The following is a 24,606-nucleotide window of genomic DNA, read 5'->3' as shown; positions in this document are numbered from 1 at the left end:
TGGTGGCTAGTGTTCCCTTACTATCTGCAGGCAGAAGGAAGTTCCTTTTGAGTGTGTCACTTGTCAGTGGAAATACTCTATTGGCATTAGGGCATAGTGTCTCATAACTTGGTACCTTGCTTTTTTAGTTTTTACATAGAGGGGATGTCATGCATGCCCAACCTTAATCCAGTATAAACAAACGACTTTGTTTATACAATAAGTATGGAGAGCCAGAGTAAGAAGGAAAAACTAAGGCCTTGGCTACGCTGGAGAGTTGCAGTGCTGGTGGCGTCTTTACAGCGCTGCAACTTACTCACCGTCCACACTTGCAAGGCACATACAGTGCTGTGTCTTCCTGGAGACTGCGCTGGCTGTACTCGTCCTCTGCCTGGGGAATAACGACTGCAGCGCTGGTGATGCAGCGCAGCTCCGCCAGTGTGGCCACCAAAAGCGCTGTTACTGGCCTGCAGAGGTATTCGGAGGTATCCCAGAATGCCCGCTCAGCCACTCTGTTCATCAGTTCAAACTCTACTGCCCTGGCCTCAGGTGACCCACCCTTTAAATGCCCCAGGAATTTTAAAAATCCCCTTCCTGTTTGCTCAGCCAGGCGTGGAGTGCAATCAGTGAATCTTTCCAGGTGACCATGCCTCCACATGCCAAATGAGCCCCAGCATGGAGCAGTGGCGAGTTGCTGGACCTCATCAGTGTTTGGGGGGAGGAAGCTGTGCAGTCCCAGCTGGGCTCCAGCTGTAGGAATTACGATACCTATGGGCAGATATCAAGGGCCATGCTGGAAAGGGGCCATGACCAGGATGCGGTGCAGTGCAGGATTAAAGTGAAGGAGCTACGGAGTGCCTATTGCAAAGCCCGTGAGGGAAACCGCCACTCTGGTGCTGCCCCCACGACCTGCCGTTTTTACAAAGAGCTGGACGCGATACTTGGGGGTGACCTCACCGCCAATCCGAGGACCACAAGGGACACTTCAGAGCGGGGGAGGGGGGAGGTGGAGACGGAGGAGGGAGGGGGAGGAGGAAACCGAGAGTGAGGGTGCTGGGGTCAGGGGAGACACCCCAGAGTCCCAGGAGGCATGCAGCCAGGAGCTCTTCTCAAGCCAGGAGGAAGGCAGCCAGTCGCAGCAACCAATACTTGGTGAAGGACAAGCAGAAGAGTGGGTTCCCGGTAAGCGGCTTTTACTTTCAAGATGGAAATGTTTCGGGAGAGGAGGGAGGGTTAGGGCTGCATGCATGCATGCCTAGATGTGGAATAGCCCATTGATGTGGCGTATCATGTCGCAGTAATCGGCCTCAGTAATCTCTTCAAAAGTTTCAGCCAGAGCGTGGGCAATGCACTTCTGCAAGTTTATAGGGAGAGCCATTGTGGTCCTTGTCCCAGTCAGGCTAATGCGTCCGTGCCACTGTGGGTGAGGGGTGGGGGACCATTGCTGCACACAGGCAAGCTGCATAGGGCCAGGGCAGAATCCGCATTGCTGTAGAAGACCCTCCCGCTCTTCCCAGGTGACCCGCAGCAGCGAGATATCTTCCAGGATTAACTCCTGTGGAAATGTTGGGAGAGTGTTTCAGTGTAGGTGCCCCCTGCAGCTGTTGCTTTCCCCAAATGCACAGAAACCCCTGCACAGCCCTGAAGCAATCAGTCCCCCTTACTCACCATTTCGAGGCTCCTGTGGTTATGTGCTCTCTTTGGTATGGGAAAATTATGCTAAAGTGAAGACTGTAAACTCCTTCACTGTGTGGGAATAAGAAACTGTCTGAGATATAAACAATGTTGCCTCTGTTAACTGTTGCCTTTTTTCCTTTCCACAAGCGACCTTGAGTTCTCAGCTGCCCGTGTTAACAGCAGCTCAAAGACTCCAAAAACCTCCGGAAGAAGCCACGAAAAAGCAAAGACGACCTGCTGCAAACAGTTATGGATCACTCTGCCAGAGAGAATAAAAAACTGCAGACTGGAGGGAAAGGGAAAGCAGGATCTGCCAGAGAAACGCAGCGGCCAGGAGAAAAGCACAAAGCAGCTGATAAGCATCCTGGTGTGCCAAGCGGACTCTATCCAGGCGCTCGTAGCCATGCAGGCAGAGCACTACCGCGCCCTCCCCTCCCCTCGTCCCAAAGCTCTTTCCCTTGTGCCCCAATGTCAGCTCCAAACCCCCTTCCCCAGCATCCAGGTTCTTACCACCACCAGCTGCCTCCAACACCTGTACGTTCACCAACCAGCCCTGAGAACTACGACTCTTACCCTCTGCACTCAACCCCCATCACCATGCAGTATAGGCATCCTGAAGTGCAGCAGTCATTGCACAGCACTCCAGACAGGACATATTCAAACCTGTGACTGTACAGTTCCCACCACACCCCCTGCCCTTTTAGGTTCCCAAAAAATGTTGTGTGTCTGTCAATAAAGTTATTTTCTTTTCAATAAATGAATTCTTGGCTTTGAAAACAGTCTTTATTATTGCAGAAAGTCAAAGATACCTTAGCCCAGGAAAGAAACAGGCACTGCAAATCAGCTTAGGCCTCTGTCAGTCAGTGTTGCGTCCGTGCACTTGGTCTGTGGGGTGGGTGGACGAGTGCTGCTAGGGGCAGGGCAGAATCCGCATTGCTTTGTAGAAGACGTGTCTTCCAGGGGACGCAGCAGCGAGATATCTTCCTAGGATTATCTGTGGATGTGGGTGGGTGTTCACTGTAGGTGATCCTGCATCAGTTTGCTTATCCCCATGACAGCTGCCCGTCCCCTTACTCCCAATTTTCGAGGCTCCTGTGGTTATGTGCGCTCTCTTCTCGGTATGGGAAATTATTGCTAAAGTGGAAGGACGTGTAACTCCATTCACTGGTCCTGGGAATACTGTCTGAGATACAAGATGTTGGATCTGTTAACTGTTGCTTTTTTTTTCTTTCCAGCTACTGAGCTTTCAGCTGCCGTGTTCTAAGTCCACAAACCTCGGGAAGAGAAGCGCTGACGACCTGGTGCAAACAGTTATGGATCTCTGCCAGAGGTAAATGCGGCCAGAGGGAAGAAGAGGATCTGCCTGGAGAATCGCAGGCGGCGGAGAAGAAGGGCAAAAGCAGCTGATTAGTGGATGTGATGGACGGCACTAGTAATCCGTCACTCGTAGCCCATCAGGCAGAGTTGTAGTGACCTTCCCCCCGTCCAAAGCTCTTTCCTTGTGCCCATGTCAGATCAACCCTCTTGCCCTAAGATAAGAGTTCTCTCCCTCCACCCAGCTGCTCCAAACACGTGTACGTTTCACCACACCAGCCCTGGAACTACGCTCTTCTTACCCCTACCGGTCTCTCACCCTCACGGTTCTTCTTAGCAGGATCCGATTAATGGCCCTGCAAACTTGCATCAAAATGACTCCAACGGTCAACTTTCCCACTCCAAACTGGTTCCCGACCGATCAGTAGCTGTCTGGAGTTGCCAGCTTCCAGATTGCAATAGCCACCCACTTCTCCACCGTCAGGGCAGCTCTCAATCGCGTGTCCTTGTGCTGCAGGGTAGGGGCGAGCTCCTCACACAGTCTCATGAAAGTGGCTTTTCTCATCCGAAAGTTCTGCAGCCACTGATTGTCATCTCAGACTTCCATGACGATGTGATCCCACCACTCCATGCTTGTTTCCCGAGCCCAAAAGCGGCGTTCTACGGTGCTGAGCATTTCCGTGAAAGCCACAAGCAATGTGGTGTCATACGCAACAGGTGACTCACAGTCATCGTCTGACTCCTCATCACTTTGGAGCTTAAGGAATAGCTCAGCTGCCAAACATGATGTGCTGGCGACACTCGTCAGCAAAGTCCTCAGCAGTTCAGGCTCCATTTCCCACAGAAATCGCGCTGCACAGAAACTATTGGAAGAGTCACAGTGGTGCCAAATGTGGGCAGAAAAACAAGGACTGCTGGGATGCAAAGCAATGTATCACGGGGCGTTGGGACAGGAAGCAGAATGACCCGCACGCTTCCGTCCCCTTCTTACAACCCACGGCGCCAAAATGGGACAAGGTGCTCTGTGGGATAGCTGCCCATAGTGCACCACTCCCAACAGCACTGCAAATGTGGCCACACTGCAGCGCTGGTAGCTGTCAGTGTGACCACACTGCAGCGCTGTCCCTGCACAGCTGTACGAAGACAGCTGTAACTCCCAGCGCTGCAGACCTCCAAGTGTAGCCAAGGCCTAAGAAGAGTAACAGAAGAAATGGGCCAATAGGTGGATTTGGTTGTGGGTGAAAACACACTGGAGAAACGAACTAGGCCAAACAAAGCTCTGGAGAACACAATGTAGACACAATCCTGCATAGGAACACAGGACTCGCCATTCTGCATTGGACCCAAGGTCCATCTAACCCAGTATGCGGTCTCTGAGTGTGCCCAGTACCATATATGTCACAGGAAGGTGTGAGAAACCCCACAGTAGGCACATGTGGGGTAGTCTCTTCCCCTCTCCCCTCATCCGCCCAATCCCCCAGCCTCATCCTAATATCTAATAGTTAGATTGGTTTAAGCCCTGAAGCATAGTGTGTTTTATCCCTTCCAAAACTGTGTTTTGCACTGGCCTCAGGATGGTGGACTGGATAGGACCCAGTAGGTGTCTTCCATCTCCAGTTGCTCTGATTTTATAAAACAGAGCTTTCTTTGAATTTCCTTTGATCAGTTCAAGGCAACATTGAAATGTTATCCAACAGGCTTTAATATGCTGAGACCATGTGTCACTTCCTATGTCATGCATAGTTTTTCCTTTCTCTACTAGTTTGCTAAAGATGTGTGGGATTGTGATGGGTTTTGATCTGTTTGCTTCATGTTCTAGAGTCCATGTTTTAGGACGATCTGGGAGATTGTATGAATCTGATAAGATAACGTTGCTATTTATTTAATATTCTACCTCAGAAACTGATCATTGATGAGAAGAAATATTATCTATTTGGGAGAAACCCTGATCTGTGCGATTTTACCATTGATCACCAGTCCTGCTCTCGGGTCCATGCTGCCTTGGTGTATCACAAACATCTTAAAAGGGTTTTCCTCATAGACCTTAACAGCAGTAAGTAACTTGGCATTTAACCAGGGAGCGGGTGATTTGATAGTTTGACTGGTTGGATTTTAAAAATGTTTGAAAAAATGTTTTGATGCATAAGGATTGAGTTTGTGTTAACTTCTTATTGACTGAGAACTTGTAACACTTCCAATGCACTACATCCCAATGCTCACACCTTCTTGAACATCCCCAGAGCTATATTCCTTTCCAGTCACATTTTGCCATGTGTGGAAACTATGGCATCTGGGATATGAACTAACATGCTCATTCTGAGATTGACGCAAGCTGGGGGTAGGGGGACTCCTTGCGTCACTCAGTGCCCCTCCCTCATTCAGCGATTGGTGACAGTATTTCCAGGCTCTGGAGTAGATCAGAGTGGTAGCATGGCAGTGAGGTTACGGAGGGACTTGGCCTTCCCTTCAAAACTGTTATAACTTAAAGTAGTAAAAAAAGGCTTATTAAGCTACATCTCCATTATGTAGGGCACTTTCTCAGGATCTGGAACTCAAGGGAGCTCCAGCCTGTTCCAAGCAGCTGGATACAAGCAATGGGTGGCTAGAAGTGTTAGAGGAAGCCTGAAACCAAAGTGTACTTGTCATTTCTGTTTGGATTATTAGGAGAGTGCTGACCCCTTGGTGTTTGGGAGTGAGCCCCCTGCATGGGATGTTCAGGCGATAGCATTACTGCAGTGACATGTATATATCCAGCCATTCACGCATGGGTTTTGACCTTACGGCAGTGTTCCAGTTCCCCAGTGACAGTCTATTTTTTCATTCTGATATTCTCCTCAGCACATGGCACGTTCTTGGGTCATATCCGTTTGGAACCTCACAAGCCCCAACAGATTCCCATCGACTCCACAGTTTCATTTGGTGCCTCTACGCGGGCTTATACGCTGCGAGAGAAGCCGCAGACACTGCCATCCGCAGTTAAAGGAGATGAAAAAATGGGTGGTGATGATGAGGAGCTCAAGGGCTTGCTGGGCCTGCCGGAGGAGGAGACCGAGCTTGATGTGAGCACCGCAGAGCATTGTGCCTCTTACTGGATAGCACTCCCCACCATTGGCTCGAGTGTCCTTGGGGCTCGTGTCCCTGGCACTGTAGATGGTTTTAGGGGTGTCTGCTGCTGACAGGCACTCACAAGCCATCTTATGCCACTAGAATAGGCTTGCCTTCCTGCTGCTTTCCAGCACCTCTTGTAGAACAGTCCAGTGATTTTTCTGACAGGCACTCAGCCATTTTCTTCCACCTCAGCCAGGCCCACACCAGGTCGCTGGCAGTTCCCCAGCCCTGTTGCTCATTCACAAGCAGTGCCTGCTGTAGCCCCATCACCTGCAGTCAGTTAGTGAAGGGCAGACGGGGACCGGGAAAGTGCAGCTGGCACTTCTGCCCCATTCTTTCTTTCCTTGAGGTTTAAGGCTGGGGCTAGGTCATGTGCTGTGCTCTGCTGTTAACTCTCACAGCTCTCTGATGGCCGCTGCATGCGTTAAGGCTGCAATGACCATTTTCTCCCTGATTGTGTCCTTAGAACCTGACAGAGTTTAACACAGCCCACAACAAGAGAATCTCTACGCTCACCATAGAGGAAGGGAACTTGGATATTCAGAGACCAAAGAGAAAACGGAAGAACTCCAGAGTGACATTCAGCGACGATGATGAGATCATTAATCCAGGTGAGCATGTGTATCTTGCCCCTCCCATCTCCTCGCCCTCACCCCTCTGAGAGCCTGCTTGCTAATATCCCATATTTGGAACCACACCCCGCCCCCGCCTCACATGGCCAGCGAGCCAGTCAGTTGGAAAACACAGAAATCTGAGTTGGAGATTCCAAGGGGACTGGCCCTTCAGAGAAGCACCCACATTTCCCCACATTGGTGTTATGTGCCCTCCAAGGCACTTTCCAGCTGAACCTTAATGTTGTTGTCTCCTAAGAGGAGTACATAAGGTCCCTCAACCCCTACAGCTCCTGAGCCACTTGCTGAGCACCCAGACAGAGCCCCTGAGGTGGTAGAGACCAGACTTCCAGCGGCTCAGAACTCAACACCATACGTGCTGAGCTCTCAGATTTTGGTGTCTAAATGGGAGCTGAATGTTTTTGAAAATCTAGCCCTAGATGCTTTGAGCCCCTGTAGGTGCAGAGATGGCAGACCCGAGTTTGGATCCACAGTTCAAATTTCCCCTGCTAATCTGCATAGGCGGCTGGGGGGTGGGTCCCGCCGAGGGGGCCCTCTGGCAGCCAGCGGGTGGAGTTACTGGTTAAATTCCGGTTAACGGTAAGCCTAATGCTTAAACGGTTTAACCTTTTACATCCCACTTCAAGCATCAGCCAGCGTGAGTTGTTCAGTTCCTTATTTCCAATTTGAATTTGTTTGTCTGGAAGTTGAAGCTTGGCAAAGTCAGTCTGGAAGGAAGGTGGGTACGGTAAATTAACCATTGGAACAACTGTAACCTAAGCAATAACACCCATCCTCAAGGGTCAACAGTTCTTCCAGCTCTTCCCAGTCTGAATAAATTGGGAGCCCACTGCCACTAGATGGCCCCAGCAGTGTGAAGGATCTGAGGCCTGGTCTACACTATGCGTTTAAATCGATTTAAAGAGCGTTAAATCGATTTAACGCTGTACCCGTCCACACTACAACGCCCTTTATATCAATATAAAGGGCTCTTTAAATCGATTTCTGTACTCCTCTGTACTCCATCCCTGACGAGAGGAGCACGCGCTAAATTCGATCATTAACATATCGGATTTCGGTAGTACGTTGGACGGGCCAGAATCGACGACCTGACTAAAGAAGGTAGTAGCCGCTAAATTCGATATTAATAACATATCAGATTACGGTTTATGTAGACGGAAATCAATGTTATTTAGCCTCCGGGCGTATCCCACAGTGCACCACTGAACCCTCTGGAACAGCAAATCTGAACTCGATGCAGCGGGCAGGTAACAGGAAAAGCCCGCGAACTTTTAATTACATTTCCTGTTTGCCCAGCGTGGAGCTCTGATCAGCACAGGTGGCAATGCAGTCTCAAATCCAAAAAGAAGAGCTTTTTTCCAAAAAGCATGGGAACCCGTATGGGAGATATAGATCGATCCTGTGTATGGGGACAAATCTGTTGTATCAGAGCTCCGTTACAGAACACGAAATGCCAAAGCATTGGAAAAACATCCAGATACACAGCACGCGTGACAAGCGTAACGGGAAGCCAGAGACTCAAATGGACGCTCATGGGATGAGGGGTACGAGGACTCAGCTATCCCACAGTCCAACAGCGTCTTAGAAAGTATTTGCATTCTTGCTGAGCTCGCCAATGTCTGTAGGTAAACACAGTGTCTGGCGTGGTTCGGGAATAGCTCCTCAGTTTCTTCCCCCTCCCCCCCGCTCCCCCACCGGAAAGAAATCATTTCTTACTACTTTCATGTCACCCTATGGTGACTCAATGCTGCTGGTAGACGCGATGCTGCAGCAGTGAAGAGCAGTATCCGCTCCTCTCCCTCTCCCCTCCCGGTGGTAGACGGTGCAATAGGACTAGTAACCGTCCTCATGAATATCTAACATGCTTGACATCGAGGCCACATTGCTGGTTACTCCCGGTAGATAGGACAGAACGGCTAATAACCAGCTTCATCATAGCAACTGGGGTTCAGCCCCCTCCCTTCCTGTATAAAGGAAGATTCTGTGCTGCCTTGACTGTCATAGCAGCAGCATGCTGGGCTCCTCTCCCCCACACCGCTTAATGTCCTGCCTGGACTATCATCGCGCCGAGGCGCCTTGCCAGGGCAATCCAGGGAAAAACGGCGCGAAAGGATTGTCAGCTGATGTTTTCCCGGAGGATGGAATGACTGACGACATTTACCCAGAACCACCCGCGACAATAATGATTCAACCCAGTATTCCAAGGGGCGGGGGAGACTGCAGGAACTATGGGATAGCTACGGAAGAGCTACCCACAATGCAACGCTTCAGAAATCGACGTTAGCCTTGGACCATGGACACACAACTCCGAATTACTGTGCCTAATGTGGCCGCATGAAATCGAATTTATAATATCAGTTTTATAAAAGCGATTTTAGCTAATTCGATATTATCCCGTAGTGTAGACGTGGCCTTAGTTTCTCTACTGTCCACATACAGCTCCTGAACTGCTGCTCTCTGAAGGGAAGGTCCATATGACACTTCCATATAGAGATGCGCTTACATGCCATGTGCACACTGCAGCGCACATCCTCTCTTGTAGCCTTCATACTAAAAGCCTAATCCTTCTTATGCTTACAGAGGACGTGGACCCTTCAGTTGGGCGTTTCAGAAACATGGTACAGACAGCAGTGGTCCCAGTTAAGGTACAAACTGACTTCCAAATCTAACCAAAAAACTTCATCTGTAATTTGTAATCTATAGCGTGAATTATTGTCTTAAATATTGTGCATTAGGGTGGTGGATTTGTCAGTGTTTTCTTTTTGTATTCAGATGGATTAAAGGGAAACTGGCAGATCTGTTTAGCTTCATAATTTAGGCAATGTTTACAAAATTGAAGATCAGTGGAAATGTCCCAAATGCTTTTCTAAAAATTCATTGTGTTTTTTGGTGTTATAGGATGAAACACAAAATACTGTCATGGATGAGAGCCATGGTGGGCAGCCTGTGAGCTGCACACAGCCCATCAGGGTAATCGGCAGTCAGGCTGCGAGACAATGTTTACCTTGACGGTCTGCAGGCACAGCTGCCCACAGCTCCCAGTGGCTGCAGTTTGCCGTTCCCAGCCAATGGGAGCTGCGGGAAGTGACATGAGCCAGAGGGATGTGCTGGCCAGTGCTTCCCGCAGCTCCCATTGGCTGGAAATGGTGAGCTGTGGGCAGCCATGCCTGCGGATGCTCAATGTAAATGCTGTCTCGCGGCCTGACAGCCGATTACACTGACAGGCTACAGGCTGCTCACCACTGGATTAGAAGCTGGCTAGGGGGCAGAAAACAACAAATAGGAATCAATGGTCTGTTTTCTACACGAGAAAAGGTTAACGGTGGGGGTCAGAGAAAGTTCCATATTAGGACTGGTGAGGTTTGATACATTCACTTTTTCTATGGGAAGGCAGGGAACAATGAAGTGGGCAAGTCTGCAGATGGCACCATTATGTAAGCTACTCAGGATTAAAGAAGACTGAGGAACTTCAGAATAGCCTAACACTGTGATTGCAGATGAACTCTCATATTGACAAGTACAAAGTAGTGCTCATGGGAAGAAATACTTTGAGTTACTCATAAGATTACTTACGTTCTAAATTTAATTATAACTGCTCTGTAAAAAAGACCTGGGTGATCAAAAGCAAGACACAAAATCTGCCACTCATAGTCCAGAGGCAGCCCTGTTTGTTAATTTGTATCCAGGTAAAGAAATATACTTCAGAAACCATGCCCACTCAGCCATGCCTTCTGGACACATGCAGGTCGGGCAAGCAAGCTCGGGAGGCAAAGATGGGAAGCTTAGTCTATTCTATAAACTAAACCCTACCTAATGCTTCCAGCACTCAGGACTAGTCTATGCTATAGAGTTAAGTTGACGTAAGGCAGTTTACGTCAACCGAATTATGTCAGTGTGGACACTACAGCCTTGCTCCCACCGATGTAAGTGCCGTACTACACCAACATATTAACTCCACCTCCATGAGAGGCATCGACGTAGTTAAGGCAACAGTGTCCATGTAGACACCGCATTGCTTACATCAGCTGTTGGCTGTCATTCTTGTCAGTGCTGGAGCTGTGAAGTTGACAAAGTCTGGAAGGTTCCCTGCTGTGAACCTCACACCTGGCTCACAGCTTGGGTTGTCACTCCAGGGCAGGTGGGGGCACTCTTTGCTCCGAGGCTGGGCTGCCCTCCAGACTCCCAGCAGGGAGCTCCACCTGGAACTGAGAGCCTGTGCTCTCAGCCCCCGCACACTGTCCCTGTTTAGTCAGTGCAAGTGCTCCTGGAGAGGACGTGCTCCACTGACAGAAGGAGGGTAGTGGTGGACCTGAAAAACCACAGTAACTAATTACTGCAGTGGCTGTGTCTCGACTTAAGTCTGTCCTGTAGACATGCCCTCAGTCTGTCCTGCACTCTGCATCAGTGAGAGCATTGGGAGTGACTTCAGTGACAGCCCCAAAGGAAAGCCAACTGGGGCGATGGGGAAGAGGAGAACCTGTCCACGTCTGTGTAACTGCTTCAGAGCTAAGCGTGGTGTACATGGTGACCATTTGAGGAGAAGGTGGAAAAATTAGCTGGGATCCAGTTAAAGTGGCTTCTTGTTCTGGTCCTCCATGCTGTGAACCATTCACTAAATAGTTCTTTCTTCCCTCCAATTGCAGAAGAAACGGATGGAAAACCCAGGCTCGCTGAGCATGGATGAGTCTGTAACACGGCGCATGCAGAACTTCCCCTACGGTGGAGGATTGTATGGTGGCCTGCCTCCCACTCACAATGAGGCAGGTTCCCAATCGCATGGCATTCATGGGACAGCACTCATTGGAGGCCTGCCAATGCCCTACCCCAATCTTGCCCCAGAGGTGGACTTGACTCCCGTTGTGCCATCGACGGTTAGCATGAACCCTGCTCCCAACCCTGCCGTCTTTAATCCTGAAGCTGTGAATGAACCGAAGAAGAAGAAATATGCAAAGGAGGCTTGGCCAGGCAAGAAGCCCACCCCTTCTCTACTAATCTGAGATGGGCTTTGTTTGGGGGTGGGAGCGATGAACTTGAGAAGCTGTTCCCGTGCAGTATCGTCTTTTAAAGTTTTTGTCCTAACAACGTAATATCAAGATTGGAGGAGTGAAATGTCCCTCAAAGATCTGTCTTCAAAACATTTTTATATGTCTGTAAAACACGTCTCCCACCTCCTTTTGAATCTAAAGGCCAGCAGCCTTTTCCCTTAGCCATTATGCTCCACAAGTTAAAAGGACACTGTCAAGCCCCACATTTATGGCCTGATCCTGCAAACACATCAACTAGGTGTAGCGCTGACTACTAGGAGTAACCTCGCTCCAGCTAGACTGCTCAGGGCGGTGTGCACCACCTGAAGAGTAAGCAGGCCTAAATTCAGTACTCAATCAGGCTTTTGTGTCTAACTGTAAACCATGACAAAATGTAATATAAATGGAACGGCTTTATTGTTTTACCGTTACAAAATCACATAAACGCTTTTAGTTTGGCTGTAAACATTCCTTTGTACTTGCAACCTAAAACATTGCAGCTTCTGGGTAGCCCTTGAGAAGCTGGAGGTGAAATGGACAAGAAATAAAAAAGTAGAAATTGACTAGTCAGTTTCTACTTATCACTCTCTGTTAAACACAAAAGGCAAACAGCAAAGAAATGATTAATGTGAACTCCTTTTTAAAAACCTTTCTGCTCTAATATTTGAGGTGTTACAGAGGACACAAATTGGGACGCTTGGTTTTTTAAATGTGGCTTTTAATCTTTCAGCTGAAATGAAATATCTTTTATTGAAGAGAACACACACACACAGAGCACCTTAAGATTTGTGAGCACACAAGGTGTCATAGGTCTGTGATTAGGAGCAGCTAGCCAGCCAGCAGCCATGGGTTGGTCACATACAAACTACATGGGTTTTAATGATTAAAGAATAAAACCGTGTGCAGTCTTCTGTATGTTGTCCTTTTCCCCTGTTAACAGCAGAGGGCAGGGATTAAAGACAAGCAGCAGACTCCTGAAATGATGGTAGTTTCTTAGTGAAATGTAAAATCCTGCCTCATCTAACAAAAGCAGTTTTTCCGCGCTTGGGTACACAGTGCTCTGGTTTGACCTTTTTGTTTTTCTTTCAGTTGAACGAAATGAGAAATGTTACTGGGAATACCCCTGCAAATCCTCATCTTTAGTTTCTAAAACTGAAATTTTACGTTCATTCGGTATTTTGCTTTAAGTAAATATATAGAGAAAGCAGTGCTACGTTGTCCTAGGCTTATTCAGGAGCCTTTATGTTGTGTGATGAATAGTTTATCTAATTAGTCACCATATTAATTCTGGGAATTCCTCCAGAATGTACCCTAAAATATGAGGAGTTACCTGGCAAACTAGTATTGCCAAAACCTGACAGCCATCAGAGTTATGCTGCCGTGTAATGTATCGGATCTGGCCATACACCCTTGAACTGCTTTGGACAGATTTTCCAAAATCTGTGTTATGTTTGCTTCTGCAGAATGACAAATTCTATCATGTTTGTGGTATAAAAATGAGCTAGTAACTACCCCAGCCAGGATTGGTTGAAGTCCCTTATGGCCTGGCTGGTTCCTGCCCCCTCTCCACCATGTCTGGCTCAAACTACTAGATGCTGGAACTTTTCCTGGTGCCATTTCTCCATGGTATGATTGTAACACACCATGTTTTAGGTTGTCATGCTAAATGGCTTGTGTTCCTCTTTAGTCGTTCCTATTCCAAATCCTCCAAAGTCCACTTACAGACTTCCTCCCTAGATTTTTAGTTCTACTTCTTCCCAGGCTGTAGGATTTTTCTCTTTCCTGCCTGTCTGTGTTATGAAGGCAACTCTTTAGGATGTGACCAGCTGGGGCAAGTAAAAGTTGAACAGACTTTATTTAGCAAGATCTCCCTGGGGAAGGGGAACTTTCCTGCTTGTTGTTTTGAAGCTCTTCTCCTCGTTGGGTTTGTACAAGCTCTCGTTATTTCAGAGCTCTGTGGCTATTATGGGCCAGGAAGGAGGGGATGGCATGAAACCCATGGGCTTTGTACAGAAGTTTGTACATTTGTGTAATAGGCCTTTTCACACTTTCTGTTTTGCTTTTTACCTGTAACCTTTACTATGTAAATTAAACGCAAATTTTGTCATTTTGGAGCTTAGTGTGTTCCTTGCCAACCTAGATCCCTGCTGCAGTTGGGAGTTTACATCTTGAAGGTCTTTGTCACTGCAAGATGCCCTTGTCATTGGAGGCCCTAAGCTTAGCAGACTGGCTTGTGCAAGCAGGAATAGCTCTACAGCTAAAGCAACAGGAGCATGTGCTCAGTACCACCAAGGTGCAGGCCCCAATTGTAAGGGCTGAGCACCCAGAAACCTGTCTTGGATTCCTTTGGAAACGTGGCCCTTTGCTATTGCATCTCTGGCTAGGAATCCTTAAAGGCTGGTCCAAAGGCTGAGCAACTCGCACTTCTGCAGCCGCAGGGCAGGGAAGCAGAAAGCACTGCAGGGCTGAGGCACTGGTGCGGCTGGAGGAAGCCTGTGTGAGGCTTTGCAGGTCAGCCAGATCAAAGGGGGACACAGTGGGGAAGTGAGGATTCAGGCTAGAGCAGGAGTGGGGAAGTTGGAAATGGTTGTATGAGGGGTGCCTACCAAAGGAAGGAGAGCTCTGTGTGTCAGTCCAGCAGAGACAGGCTCATATTTCAAAAGCAGTCAGAGGGAGACAGGGACTTCCTCGCCAGGAGGGTTCCCAAGGCAGCCTGCACAGACCCATGTGTTCAGCAGGGGCCAGTGTTGAGCCAAGGCCTTTGGCAGTGCTCTCGCTGCTCACTGAGCTGGCAAGTTGCAGTGTAGGAAGCAAAGCAGCTGCCACTTTTATCCCTCTGCCTTTGGAAAGCATGGGGCTGATTGGGAGGGGGAGGGGCAGGATCCTAGCCAGCTCACACAGTGGAGGCAGCTGTGTGTTTAGGCCCAGGGCCACTCCAAAGCCAGCCTCTCCCTTGCTCCTGTGAGCCCTGGAGAAGTCCTTGGATACATGCTGTTGGCTGGCTGGCTGACTTGCTGAGCATGTGTGTGCCTCAAGCCCAGCCCTGTCCATGAAGCTGCCCTGTCCCCCTCAGCAGGCCAACCGCCAGCTCCCGAAAACCAGCAACCTCCCAGGGTTTCAGGCTCCAGCATCTCGCTCTGCTTCCTGCAAAACTGCCAGGGCTGCCCAGAGGATTCAGGGGGGCTGGGGCAAAGCGGGGGAGCGGACAAAAAAAGGCATCACCCGCTGTGGCGCTTGTACTCACTGGGTGGCACTCCATCTTCGGAGGTGGCAGCGGGTCCTTCACTCTGCGTCTTTGGTGGTGGCGGCGGGTCCTTCACGCACTCTGCGTCTTTGGTGGTGGTGGCAGAGGGTCTTTGGCAGCACTGAAGGACCCGCCTCTGAAGTGCCGCTAAAGACCCAGAGTGAGTGAACGGCCTGCCACTGAAGACCTGGACCCCCACCGAGTGAGTAGCCAGGGATTCTCGGCCAGGGTTCATGGGGCCCGGGGCCTGGGGCAAATTGCCCCACTTGCCCCCCCCCACACTCCCGGGCAGCCCTGAAACCTGCTTCTGAGTTGCTCACCATGCTGGGCAGCTACAAGATGGGCAAGCAGGCACCTGCCCTCTCCCTCCAGGCTCCTGCCCATCCCCCAGGCCCTTCCTGACTTCCCCACCTGTCACCCACCCCTTGACATACTGGGGTGTTCCTGTCACGCCAGCACCCTCTACAGCAGAGTTGGACTGTCTAGTTTGGCAGCTGTGTCGGGGAGGGGCTGGGCGAGGAGACCTATCCTCCCTCAGCCCAGAAAGATGTGCAATGGGAATGTGTGCGCTAGATCTACTCTGACCCTACTCCCATAGCCCTGCACGGTCTAGGCTGGAGCCTGGCAGCCCCGTGGGGGACACTGACTTTTGAGGAACAGGCAGGATGGCTGTTGCAGCAAATGCGGCAGTTCCTGTGGTTGGTGGCCACAAACAGCTCTTCACTCTCTGTTCTGCACCAGTTCCTGTTCCTGTTCCTGTCCCAGGCCTGCTGGGAATCATTCCCTTGCTCGTTCCCCACCTCAAGCAGACACTAGGTACATCCCAGAGCCTTTTTTCCTCACGAACTGCTCCGCTCCACCAGCTGCCTCATGAGCTGCTCCAGTTGTCCCTGCAAACTGCTCGGCTCCGCTCGCTCTGTGGGCCGCTCCACACGTCCCACAGCTACTCCGCTCCGCCAGCCGTCCCGTGGTCCGCTTCAGCCATCCCCACAAACTGCTCCACTCCACCAGCTGCTGTGTTCCACAGTATAGCTTCAGGCTCCCCCACTAGTTAGCACAGCACTCAGGGCTCCCAGCTCAGTAATTTCAGCTCTTTTGTGATTTCAGCACAGAGTAAGGGAGCCCCAGTGCTAGTGCACCATTAGCCCAAAGTCAGTTCAGCTCAGCAACCTGTAGCCAGAGTCTTAAAGGAATAAAAAAATCAACTCTGACATTCCACAGTGGAGAGAGGAGGGGGTGGAACTGGTGCTTCTGGCTCCACATGGAGACTGCACCACCAGGTACAAATACCTGTCCCCAACCTCTCTCTATTTGCTGGGTTTTGGAACCCAACCCCTTGTCTAGCAAGTGTCCTTTAATTTATATTGAGACATTTCTGTCACAAAGCAGTCCCGTAGTTCCTCATTCACACAATCAGGTGGCAACACCTTATCTATCCTACCCCAACAATGAAGAAATTGGGGATCCCAGAAATGTCAAAATAACCATTCCCAGGCTCCTTGCTGGCTCCTTGCTGGGCGTGCCTATGCAAATATTTGAGACCTCACATTCCGGACATTCTTTCCACACTTCCCATAATTCACCACCAGATGTCAGGGCACAGCTCATCCTGACTCTGCTTACACATGCGTTTGCACGAATGTGTGGGAATGGCTCTCCATCCTCCAAGACCCTCTAGCTACATGCAAAGTTGTTTATTTTTTGCTGTTCTTTTGATTACAAAGTTTGTCATCCAATCAAGGAATGTAAAAAGCATGTGACTTGGTTGATGAATTTGCAGCTCTCTTGTCACAGGATTTCCTCACCAATTACAAACAAACAACAAACACATTGTAAAAATCACAATCTGGCTGTGGATAATTTGCAAATGAAGGGTTACATTTGTCAGGCTGGTTATTCATAAACTAATTCCCATAGCTCCAAGCAGACCACTGGAGACTCAAACTGCCCAAACCCTTTGTGGCAAACAGCTAATTTAGTCCTGCTTCCAGACAGTAATGTGTCCACCAATGAATTTCTTCATTATTCCAAATCTTTGAATGAGTTTTATGACCAACTTTAGGCCTATGGATTATTCCTTGGCTGTTTGTATGAGTCAAAACTACAGTCACCTGGGGCTGGGGATGAGAAGTTTGAGGTGCAGGAGGAGGCTGTGGGCTGTGGGGGTGGAGCCGAGGGGTTCAGAGTATGGGAGAGGGCTCTGGGCTGAAGCAGGGGTTGGGGTGTAGGAGGGGGTATGGGCTCTGGGCTGGGAGTGGGGGTTCTGGACTGGGGCCAGAAATGAGGGATTCAGAGTGTGGGAGGGGCTTTGGGCTGGAGGAGGAAGTTGCAGTGTGTCAGGGGGGTTGAGGGCTCCGGCTGGGGGTGCAGACTCTGGGGTGGGGCTGGGGATGAGGAGTTTGGAGTGCAGGAGGGTGTTCTGGGCTGGGACTGAGGGGTTCAGAGGGCAGGAGGGAGATCAGGACTGGGGCAGGAGGTTGGGGTGTGGGAGGGAGGCAGGGGTACAGGCTCTGAATGGCTCTTACCTCAAGCAGCTCCCAGAAGCAGCGGCATGTCCCTTCTACAGCTCCTATGCAGAGGTGCTGCCAGGCGGCTCCGTGCACTGTCCCATCCGCAGGCACTGCCTCTGCAGCTCCCATTGACCAGGAGCTGGCGCTTGGGGCAGTGGCAGCATGTGGAGCGCCCTGGCTGCCCCTGTGTGTAGGAGTCAGCAGGGGGACATGCTGCTGCTTCCGGGAGCCATGCAGAAACCAGATGCCTGGCAATGCTACCTAAGGGGGAGGGGGTAGAGCAGGGGGGGTGGCTGGGAGTGCTCAGTTCCCAGAGGCAGGGGAGGAGGGCTGGGGGGAGGGGGTTGGGAGTGCTCAGTTCCCTTGGGGGCAGGGGAGGGAGCTGGCCTGGTTGGAAGGTGAGAGAGCCAGCCATGGCCGTGTGACCACAGGCTGCCCTGGGCCTGAACATGCTCCTAAAGATGACAGCCTGGTGAGGGGGCGGGGGACACAGGTCCTTGCTGCCTTTGCCAAGGAGCTGTGTGGGCAAGCAGGGATTGGGCCTGTTCTGCTTCTTCCTGCAGGACATGGAAGAGGCAGGAGAGGGGCTGGTGTCTGCTGTGCTTTACCCTAGATGTCCCGGGGCTGTTGAAGCTGGAAGGCTCTATGGGGCCATCCCAAGCCAAGAGGGCAGATCAAAGGAAGAAGGGGCTTTGCCTCAGACTGGTTGAACCCATTGGGTTGGTTTTATTAACACCTGTCATTCTAGCAGTTAATTCACATTCTGGCTCAAGGACCCATCCCCTCCTTCTCCTATAAGGGGGTGTTCTGATAGCCACCATTGGGGCCTGCCCCCAGGACCTTAGTGGGGAGCCTCCAGGCCTGGAAAAAGACACAGCTCCAACCTGAGCTGAAGAACTAGGAGCTGGAGGCTGAACAACACCTGTCCGCTGTGGCTCACCTCTGTGGCTTAGAGATCATCACAAACCCAGGAAACAGTGGAAGGACAGCCACAGGGATTTAAGTGCCTAACTCTCACTGGTTTCCTTTGAGGAGCTGGGCCCACGGTACTGATACTGCCAAGGTAAAACAAATGCCAAAAAAATTGTTTAACCCATCAGGCCTCCTTAGCCTGTTGATGAGAAGTGAAACAGCCCCATGTGCTGGGCTTTGATTACTCCTGCTGGCGGGTCAGCAGCAACTGCCACACGCTGGGCGCTGCTGGCTGCAGGGGCAACTGGGAAAGAGCAGTTCAGCCTGGGCACTTGGCTTGTGCTGGCCTAGCCCTCCCCCTCCCCCCCCAGGCAATGTTGGGAGCTCCCCCGTGCGCTTGTCCTGCTCTCCCCCGTACCCATAGCAGCTTCCCCACCCTCTAGCACTAAGTAACATCCCTAAAGAGCAACACATGCTCACTTCCTTCCTCATTTGCTATGAGTCATTGCAACCCAGCTAAGCAGCCCAGAGAATGGCCTGGCTGTGAAAGCCCAGCACAGACGGTTTCACACTTGGCCTTGGACTCTACAGTATTTCATTAACTCTTGCACTGCCATACTCCCCTGGCAGCCCTTGAACACAGCCCCTGCCATGCTGGCAGCACCACTCAGGCACCCGGGAAGGTGTATAGCTAAGGCAGAAGGGTGTCTGGACACATACACAGTGTGCAGCATGGGCAGAAGGGTGAGCACTTACGTTGGACGTTATGCAACAAGTGACTGAGCCGAGATTCTTTGGGAATGGCTTCACCTGGCACCTGGCAGCCAGCTCCCCAGAGCAGCATCTTCCACTTTGGGCTGGACACGTATTATTTATTGGTAGTGTTATCATAGGGCCTAAGAGCCCCAGTCTTGGGCCAGGGCCCTACTGCGCTAGGCACTGCACAGAGAACAAAGGGACAGTCTTTGCCATGGGATGGGAAGGCAAAGCTGATGGGTGGGGCAGGGTCATGCAGCACCCTATCGGCACATCCCTCTTGCAGTGACACTCACCTGCTACCCTCATTGGCTAGGAGAGACAAGATGATTGGACAAAAATCTCTGGCTCCTGCCATGGGCAGAGAGGCTGGGAGTGGGAGGGTTTGCTGCTGGGCCCCACTGGGTTTGCAGTCAGCTGCTGATGTCACCTGTGTGTTCCCAACCACTCCAGGAAGCAGCTGTCCCCAGGGTGCTCACAGGACCAGCCCGTCCCAGGCAGGCCACTCAGCCAGAATTTAACTATCAAAATTGCTGCATAAACCTTCCCAGCCCCAGGGGCCAAATGCGAGTTAGCACTGTCCAGTAGCCTAGAACCACCAGCCACTCAGCCCCTTGGGCAAGTAGCTTTCAGTAGGGCCAGATTAACTGTTTGTGGGCCCCCATGTGGTTGTGATGGGCCCCTTCCAAGTGTGGGCCCAGTGTGACAGCATCATTGATGCCATAGTAAATGTAGTATTGCTGGGATGGGGATGAAAACATTTATTCAAAAACAAAATAAGATATTTGAAGCCACACTTGATTGACACCTCCATTCAGCCCACAGAGAACAAACGGGGCTAACATCACTGTATCCAGAATATCGTTGAATTTGGTTTGTGTGGGAGGGGGTTGTTTGTTAGTTTTGTCTTTTTTGTTTAAACACTCAGAGCCTGCTTGGGGCCCTGAACACAAGTGCTTAATTAGCACACTTACGAGCCATATCAGTGGCGTTGCACCTGCACTTCCCCAACACCATCTCCTCCACCCAAAGTTATATTTTGTAAATACATTTTTTGAAAGCTGCATTTTCTACGTTGATACAATGATGTTTACAAAACTTTGGGGCGGGGTGTGGGGAGGAAAATTGCTGGTGCCCATCTTTTGCAGGGAGAAAGGGCCACTGAGAGACACACACACACTTTACCACAAAGGTTACCACAATCCTGACTCAAGCTCCTACCTCAACCTTCTCACCTGGGCTCTCCCCCCGACCCTGTCCCTCCTACTGTCCCCACCCCATACAACTAACCCCCAAAGAAAGGCTCTCCTCAGTCTCCCTGCTATTGCCCATCCACCCCTCACTCACTTTCACCCCTGTGCAGAGGTGAAAGTAAGCTGGTATGGGCCGGTATGGAGGACCTGTAAGAAAAGGAAATTGACCCTGCATAAGAAGAGTTTAAACTCAGCTGTTCCCTGATGGTTCAGCCCCCAGGACCAGGTTTCTGGCATCCTTGTTAATTTCATTCACAACAGCTGGGAGGAAGAGGTCGAGGGGAGGGTGTGTTTGACCACGGCAGGGGTAGTCCTTTTCTGCCCCTGGGGTGAGGGGATCTCTCCAATACTAATATACACAACAAATACAAGCATTTGGCTGCACAGCTTAAATCCAGAGCTAATAAAAGCAGGTGGAAGGGGAAAACTCACTGTCACATTGGTTTCTCGTCTCCTCCCTCCCCTTCCTCCAACCAGGCTGCAGACAAGGCTTTGCATTCCTCTCTCCCCACCCCCAGCAGGGGTTCTCCTCTAGGCTCTAGCTTGCAGTAGGGACACTGGCTGAGATGCCTGCTGCTGCTGCCTGCAAAAGAACAGTTTAAACTCAGCTGTTCCCTGTGCAGTTCAGTGCCCAGAGTTAGGAGCCATTTCTGGCATCCTTGTTAATTTCACTCCCAGTTGTTGTTGGGTGTGTGTGACCATGGCAGGGGCAGTTCTTTTCTGACCCCGGGATGAGGGGATCTCCTAAACACAATCAAAATCAGGAACCATTTCCAAGTTCAAATCTATCCCATTCCCTCCCCAGCAGAGGATCATGGCTGTGATGTCAAAACTGCTTGAGATCCTCTTTGAAATGTTACTGTTTAAAAAAAACAACACAAAAACCATAGAGAACATGGTGGAAAGATGCGTCATGATGATTAGGGTTTATTGTGGGCAAAGCAATTTTGCTAAAGCAACTAAAGATTCACAGGGAAAGCAAATAGCCCCATAGACAAAACCACAAAGGGATTAGAGGGGAAAACTGAATGTTCAAGGAAATTATTGTACCTCCTTTGAAAGAAATAGTAGTTTTCATTCCAATCCACCCTCTTTATGTATTGATTTAAATACCTGAAATGTCCTTAGAACATCGGGTGCAATCTCAGATCTCTTTTTGTTTTATCCTGCCTGCAGAGTGCAGAGGCTGAAATTGACAAAACTTTCTCTAAATATCTTGTATATTTCATGAAGGCTATTCCAGTGGTCCTTCATTCACCCCTGACTTCCCCTCCCCCCTGGCTGGCTGGCTGTGGTTTTTGCCTTGGTTACTTACTCCTTGGCAGACCCAGCCCAGCGACACCTGCTGGCTCTCTGCAGGCAGCAACCCACAGTGGCCGGTTGCTGGGGTTGCTGCTAGTCGGTGGCAGGCTGCAGCTGCATTGTTTGTGACACATTCATACACATACACATACATACAGTATGTATTATTATCCCATGGGGAGGGCGCTGGTGCCCTTTTGAGGGGCGGGGGGACAGGGGAGACAGTATTTCTGCTGATCCAGAGGTGAAAGTAAGCCAGTCTGGTCCGGTACGGCGTACCGGCAACAGCCAGTACACCATGCTGGACCGCATCGACTTCCACGGCGGGGACTGAAAGGGCTCTGGGCTGGCCGCGGCTGCGGGCGGCCCAGAGCCCTTCAAATCCCAGCCGCAGCTCTAGCCACAGCTGGTTCCGCAGGGCCTTTAAATCTTGAGAGGCCACGCCTCTTCTGAATGAGGCCACGTCCCCCTCTGGACTCTGGCAGTACCGGTAAGTCCTATAAGTTACTTTCACCCCTGCCCCTGGAGCTGTCACCTCCCTCCCTTCTACTACCCCCACACACACACACTGAGCCAACTTCCATGCAGACTCTCCCCTCCCTCTCTCTGCCCCCTGCCACACCAATTCCCAACTTAACATCCTGCTCTCCTTTCCCCCCAAACCGCGCCGCACCCCTTCCCCTCATTACAGAGGGCACAGCAACCAGCACTGACAAGCCCTGCTGTCACCACCCCCTATTGCCAGGGACCACAGACAACCACCCACATCCTAAAGTGCAGGGTCGAGACAGTGCCCAGGGGCCTCCAGGCATCACGATGGCTGGGGGGCTGCACACCACTCGGGAGCCACAGCACCGCAGCTGCCCCCACAGCCCTTGAAGAACAGGAGAGACTTGGTGGGGAGGGGGAGCCAGGAGCTCCCACCCCGTGGCCCGAGCAGGAGGGAAGGCGCAGTGGAATTAGTGCTGGGAACCCTCACCCTGCACCAGACCATTTCCTTGCTTGGGATTCTTTTTGGTCCACTCTGCCCACTTCAGCTGGGGTGGCTGGTAGCATGGCGCGGGGCACTCTGAGACTAGTCGTGCAGCTGCCAGCGCAGGTCCCAGGGTCCCAGCGGAACACAGCGGCATGCAAACTACAACTCCCAGCATACCTGCCACACCCAGTCCCTGTTGCACCAGCACACTGCGCTCCCCAGGCTGCTGAGTGTTTCAGCTGGCGCCGGGAAGTTGCTGACTCTTCACATTGCTGCACTGTGGCCCAGGCTGGATTAACCCTTTGTGGGCCCCTTCCAAGTGTGGGCCTGGCACCACCAGTACTGGATTTCAGGGCCTAAGATTTCCAGGTTCTTATGCAAGAAACAGGTGCCCTGCGTTCTTCCTGCTTAGGGTTGGCACCTTCCCCACACTCACCACATGCTCATTGTACTGAGCGCTGGGTCCTCAGCATGGTGGTGCCCACTTGGTGCAGCTGCTGGCTCAGCTGGTGCTGGGCCTGGCTGGCACCTTCATGTCCCACTCCCTGCACCACGTCCAGGGCAGGTCCTTCCGTTAGTTCATGACAAAGCCACCCTTGGCCTGCAACAGCCCGCTCCCCACAGCACAGCCATGTGCTGTTCACACACGTAGCCTCCATTACTGTGGCAGCCAGGCCTTCTGCTCCCCCAGCCTCTCCAGGACACAACATCTGATGCGGAGAACAGGGAACACTCAGGCTATGTCCACACTACCAATTTGTGTCAACAAAAGTGATGTTGACACCCAGAAGTCATCATAATAAAAATTGCAATTTTGTGTTCACACTTGCTCCCTCTGTCAGCAGATAGCATCCACAGTAGGAGTACCATCAACTGACAGTGTGAGCAATGCGCTGTGGGTACATATTCCACAGTCCTTCTATTGCTAGGTGTTGTGGGACAACGGAGCAGATTGCAGCACATCTTGGGACAGTGCTAAATGTCCCGTGATGCATTGCTTTCTGTCCCAGCACTACTCAGGCTTCCAGCTTTCTTTCGTGGCATTTTTTCAATGGCCCTTCTTTGCTGTGCACCCCGGCATCATTGTGAGAAGGGAAGGATTCCACACTGCCCTCCTATGCTCTATTAACTGTCATGAAGACATCGTGGATGGCAGTGCAGTTAATCATGAAGTTCCTAACTGAGGAAGACTCGCAGGTGCCCCACATTCTGCGTGTTATGGATAGGAGCAACTTTAGATTGCTTTTGACATTCACAGAGCAGGTGCATAGGGTGGAACGTTGCTTTTGGGCTCAGCAAACAAGTACTGAATGGTGGGATCATATCATCATGCAGGTGTGGGATGATGAGCAGAGGTTACAGAACTTTCAGATGCAGAAAGCCACCTTCCTGGAACCTTGTGCAGAGCTCGCCCCAGACATGCAGCGCAAGGACACCAGAATGAGAGCTGCCCTCTTGGTAGAGAAGCATGTGGCAATTGCTGTGTGGAAGCTGGTGACTCCAGAGTGCTACCAATCAGTCACGAATCAATTTGGAGTGGGGAAGTCGACTGTTGGGGCTGCGTTAATGCAAGTGTGCAGGGCAATAAATTGTATCCTGCTACAAAGGACCATGACTCTGGGAAATGTGTGTGAAACAGTGAACGGCTTTGCAGAAATGGGTTTCCCTAACTGTGGAGAGGCAATAGATGGCACGCACATTCCAATTTTTGCACCAGCCTTGCAACGGAGTACATCAGTAGGAAGGGGTACTTCTCCATGGTGTTGCAGATTCTTGTGGACCATTGTGGGCTTTCACTGACATCAATGTGGGGTGGTCTGGGGAGGTGCCCGACACATGCGTTTTCAGGAACACTGGCCTCTACAGAAAGCTGCAGGCAGGGACTTCATTTCCTAACCAGAAGATTACAGTGGGGGATT

At 50.9% G+C, this 24,606-nt stretch overlaps 2 protein-coding genes across 4 annotated transcripts in view; both read left to right on the top strand.

Annotated features, from left to right (window-relative positions):
- The window catches only part of PPP1R8 (protein phosphatase 1 regulatory subunit 8), a 38,130-nt gene extending 24,289 nt beyond the window's left edge, over positions 1-13,841 (top strand). The window contains exons 3-7 of the mRNA XM_032805935.2: positions 4,870-5,023; positions 5,809-6,029; positions 6,545-6,689; positions 9,291-9,355; positions 11,354-13,841. Of these exons, the coding sequence (XP_032661826.2) occupies positions 4,870-5,023; positions 5,809-6,029; positions 6,545-6,689; positions 9,291-9,355; positions 11,354-11,707 (939 nt within the window). The 3' untranslated portion in view covers positions 11,708-13,841. The remainder of the gene's footprint in view (positions 1-4,869; positions 5,024-5,808; positions 6,030-6,544; positions 6,690-9,290; positions 9,356-11,353) is intronic.
- The window catches only part of HNRNPR (heterogeneous nuclear ribonucleoprotein R), a 667,870-nt gene that overhangs the window by 125,063 nt on the left and 518,201 nt on the right, over positions 1-24,606 (top strand). The gene's annotated exons all lie outside the window — the stretch shown is intronic.

Source organism: Chelonoidis abingdonii, chromosome 25, assembly GCF_003597395.2.
Source record: "Chelonoidis abingdonii isolate Lonesome George chromosome 25, CheloAbing_2.0, whole genome shotgun sequence".
Taxonomy (NCBI): Eukaryota; Metazoa; Chordata; order Testudines; family Testudinidae; genus Chelonoidis; species Chelonoidis abingdonii.
The sequence above is the reverse complement of the archived record's forward strand: the minus strand, read 5'-3'. Positions and strand labels throughout refer to the sequence as shown.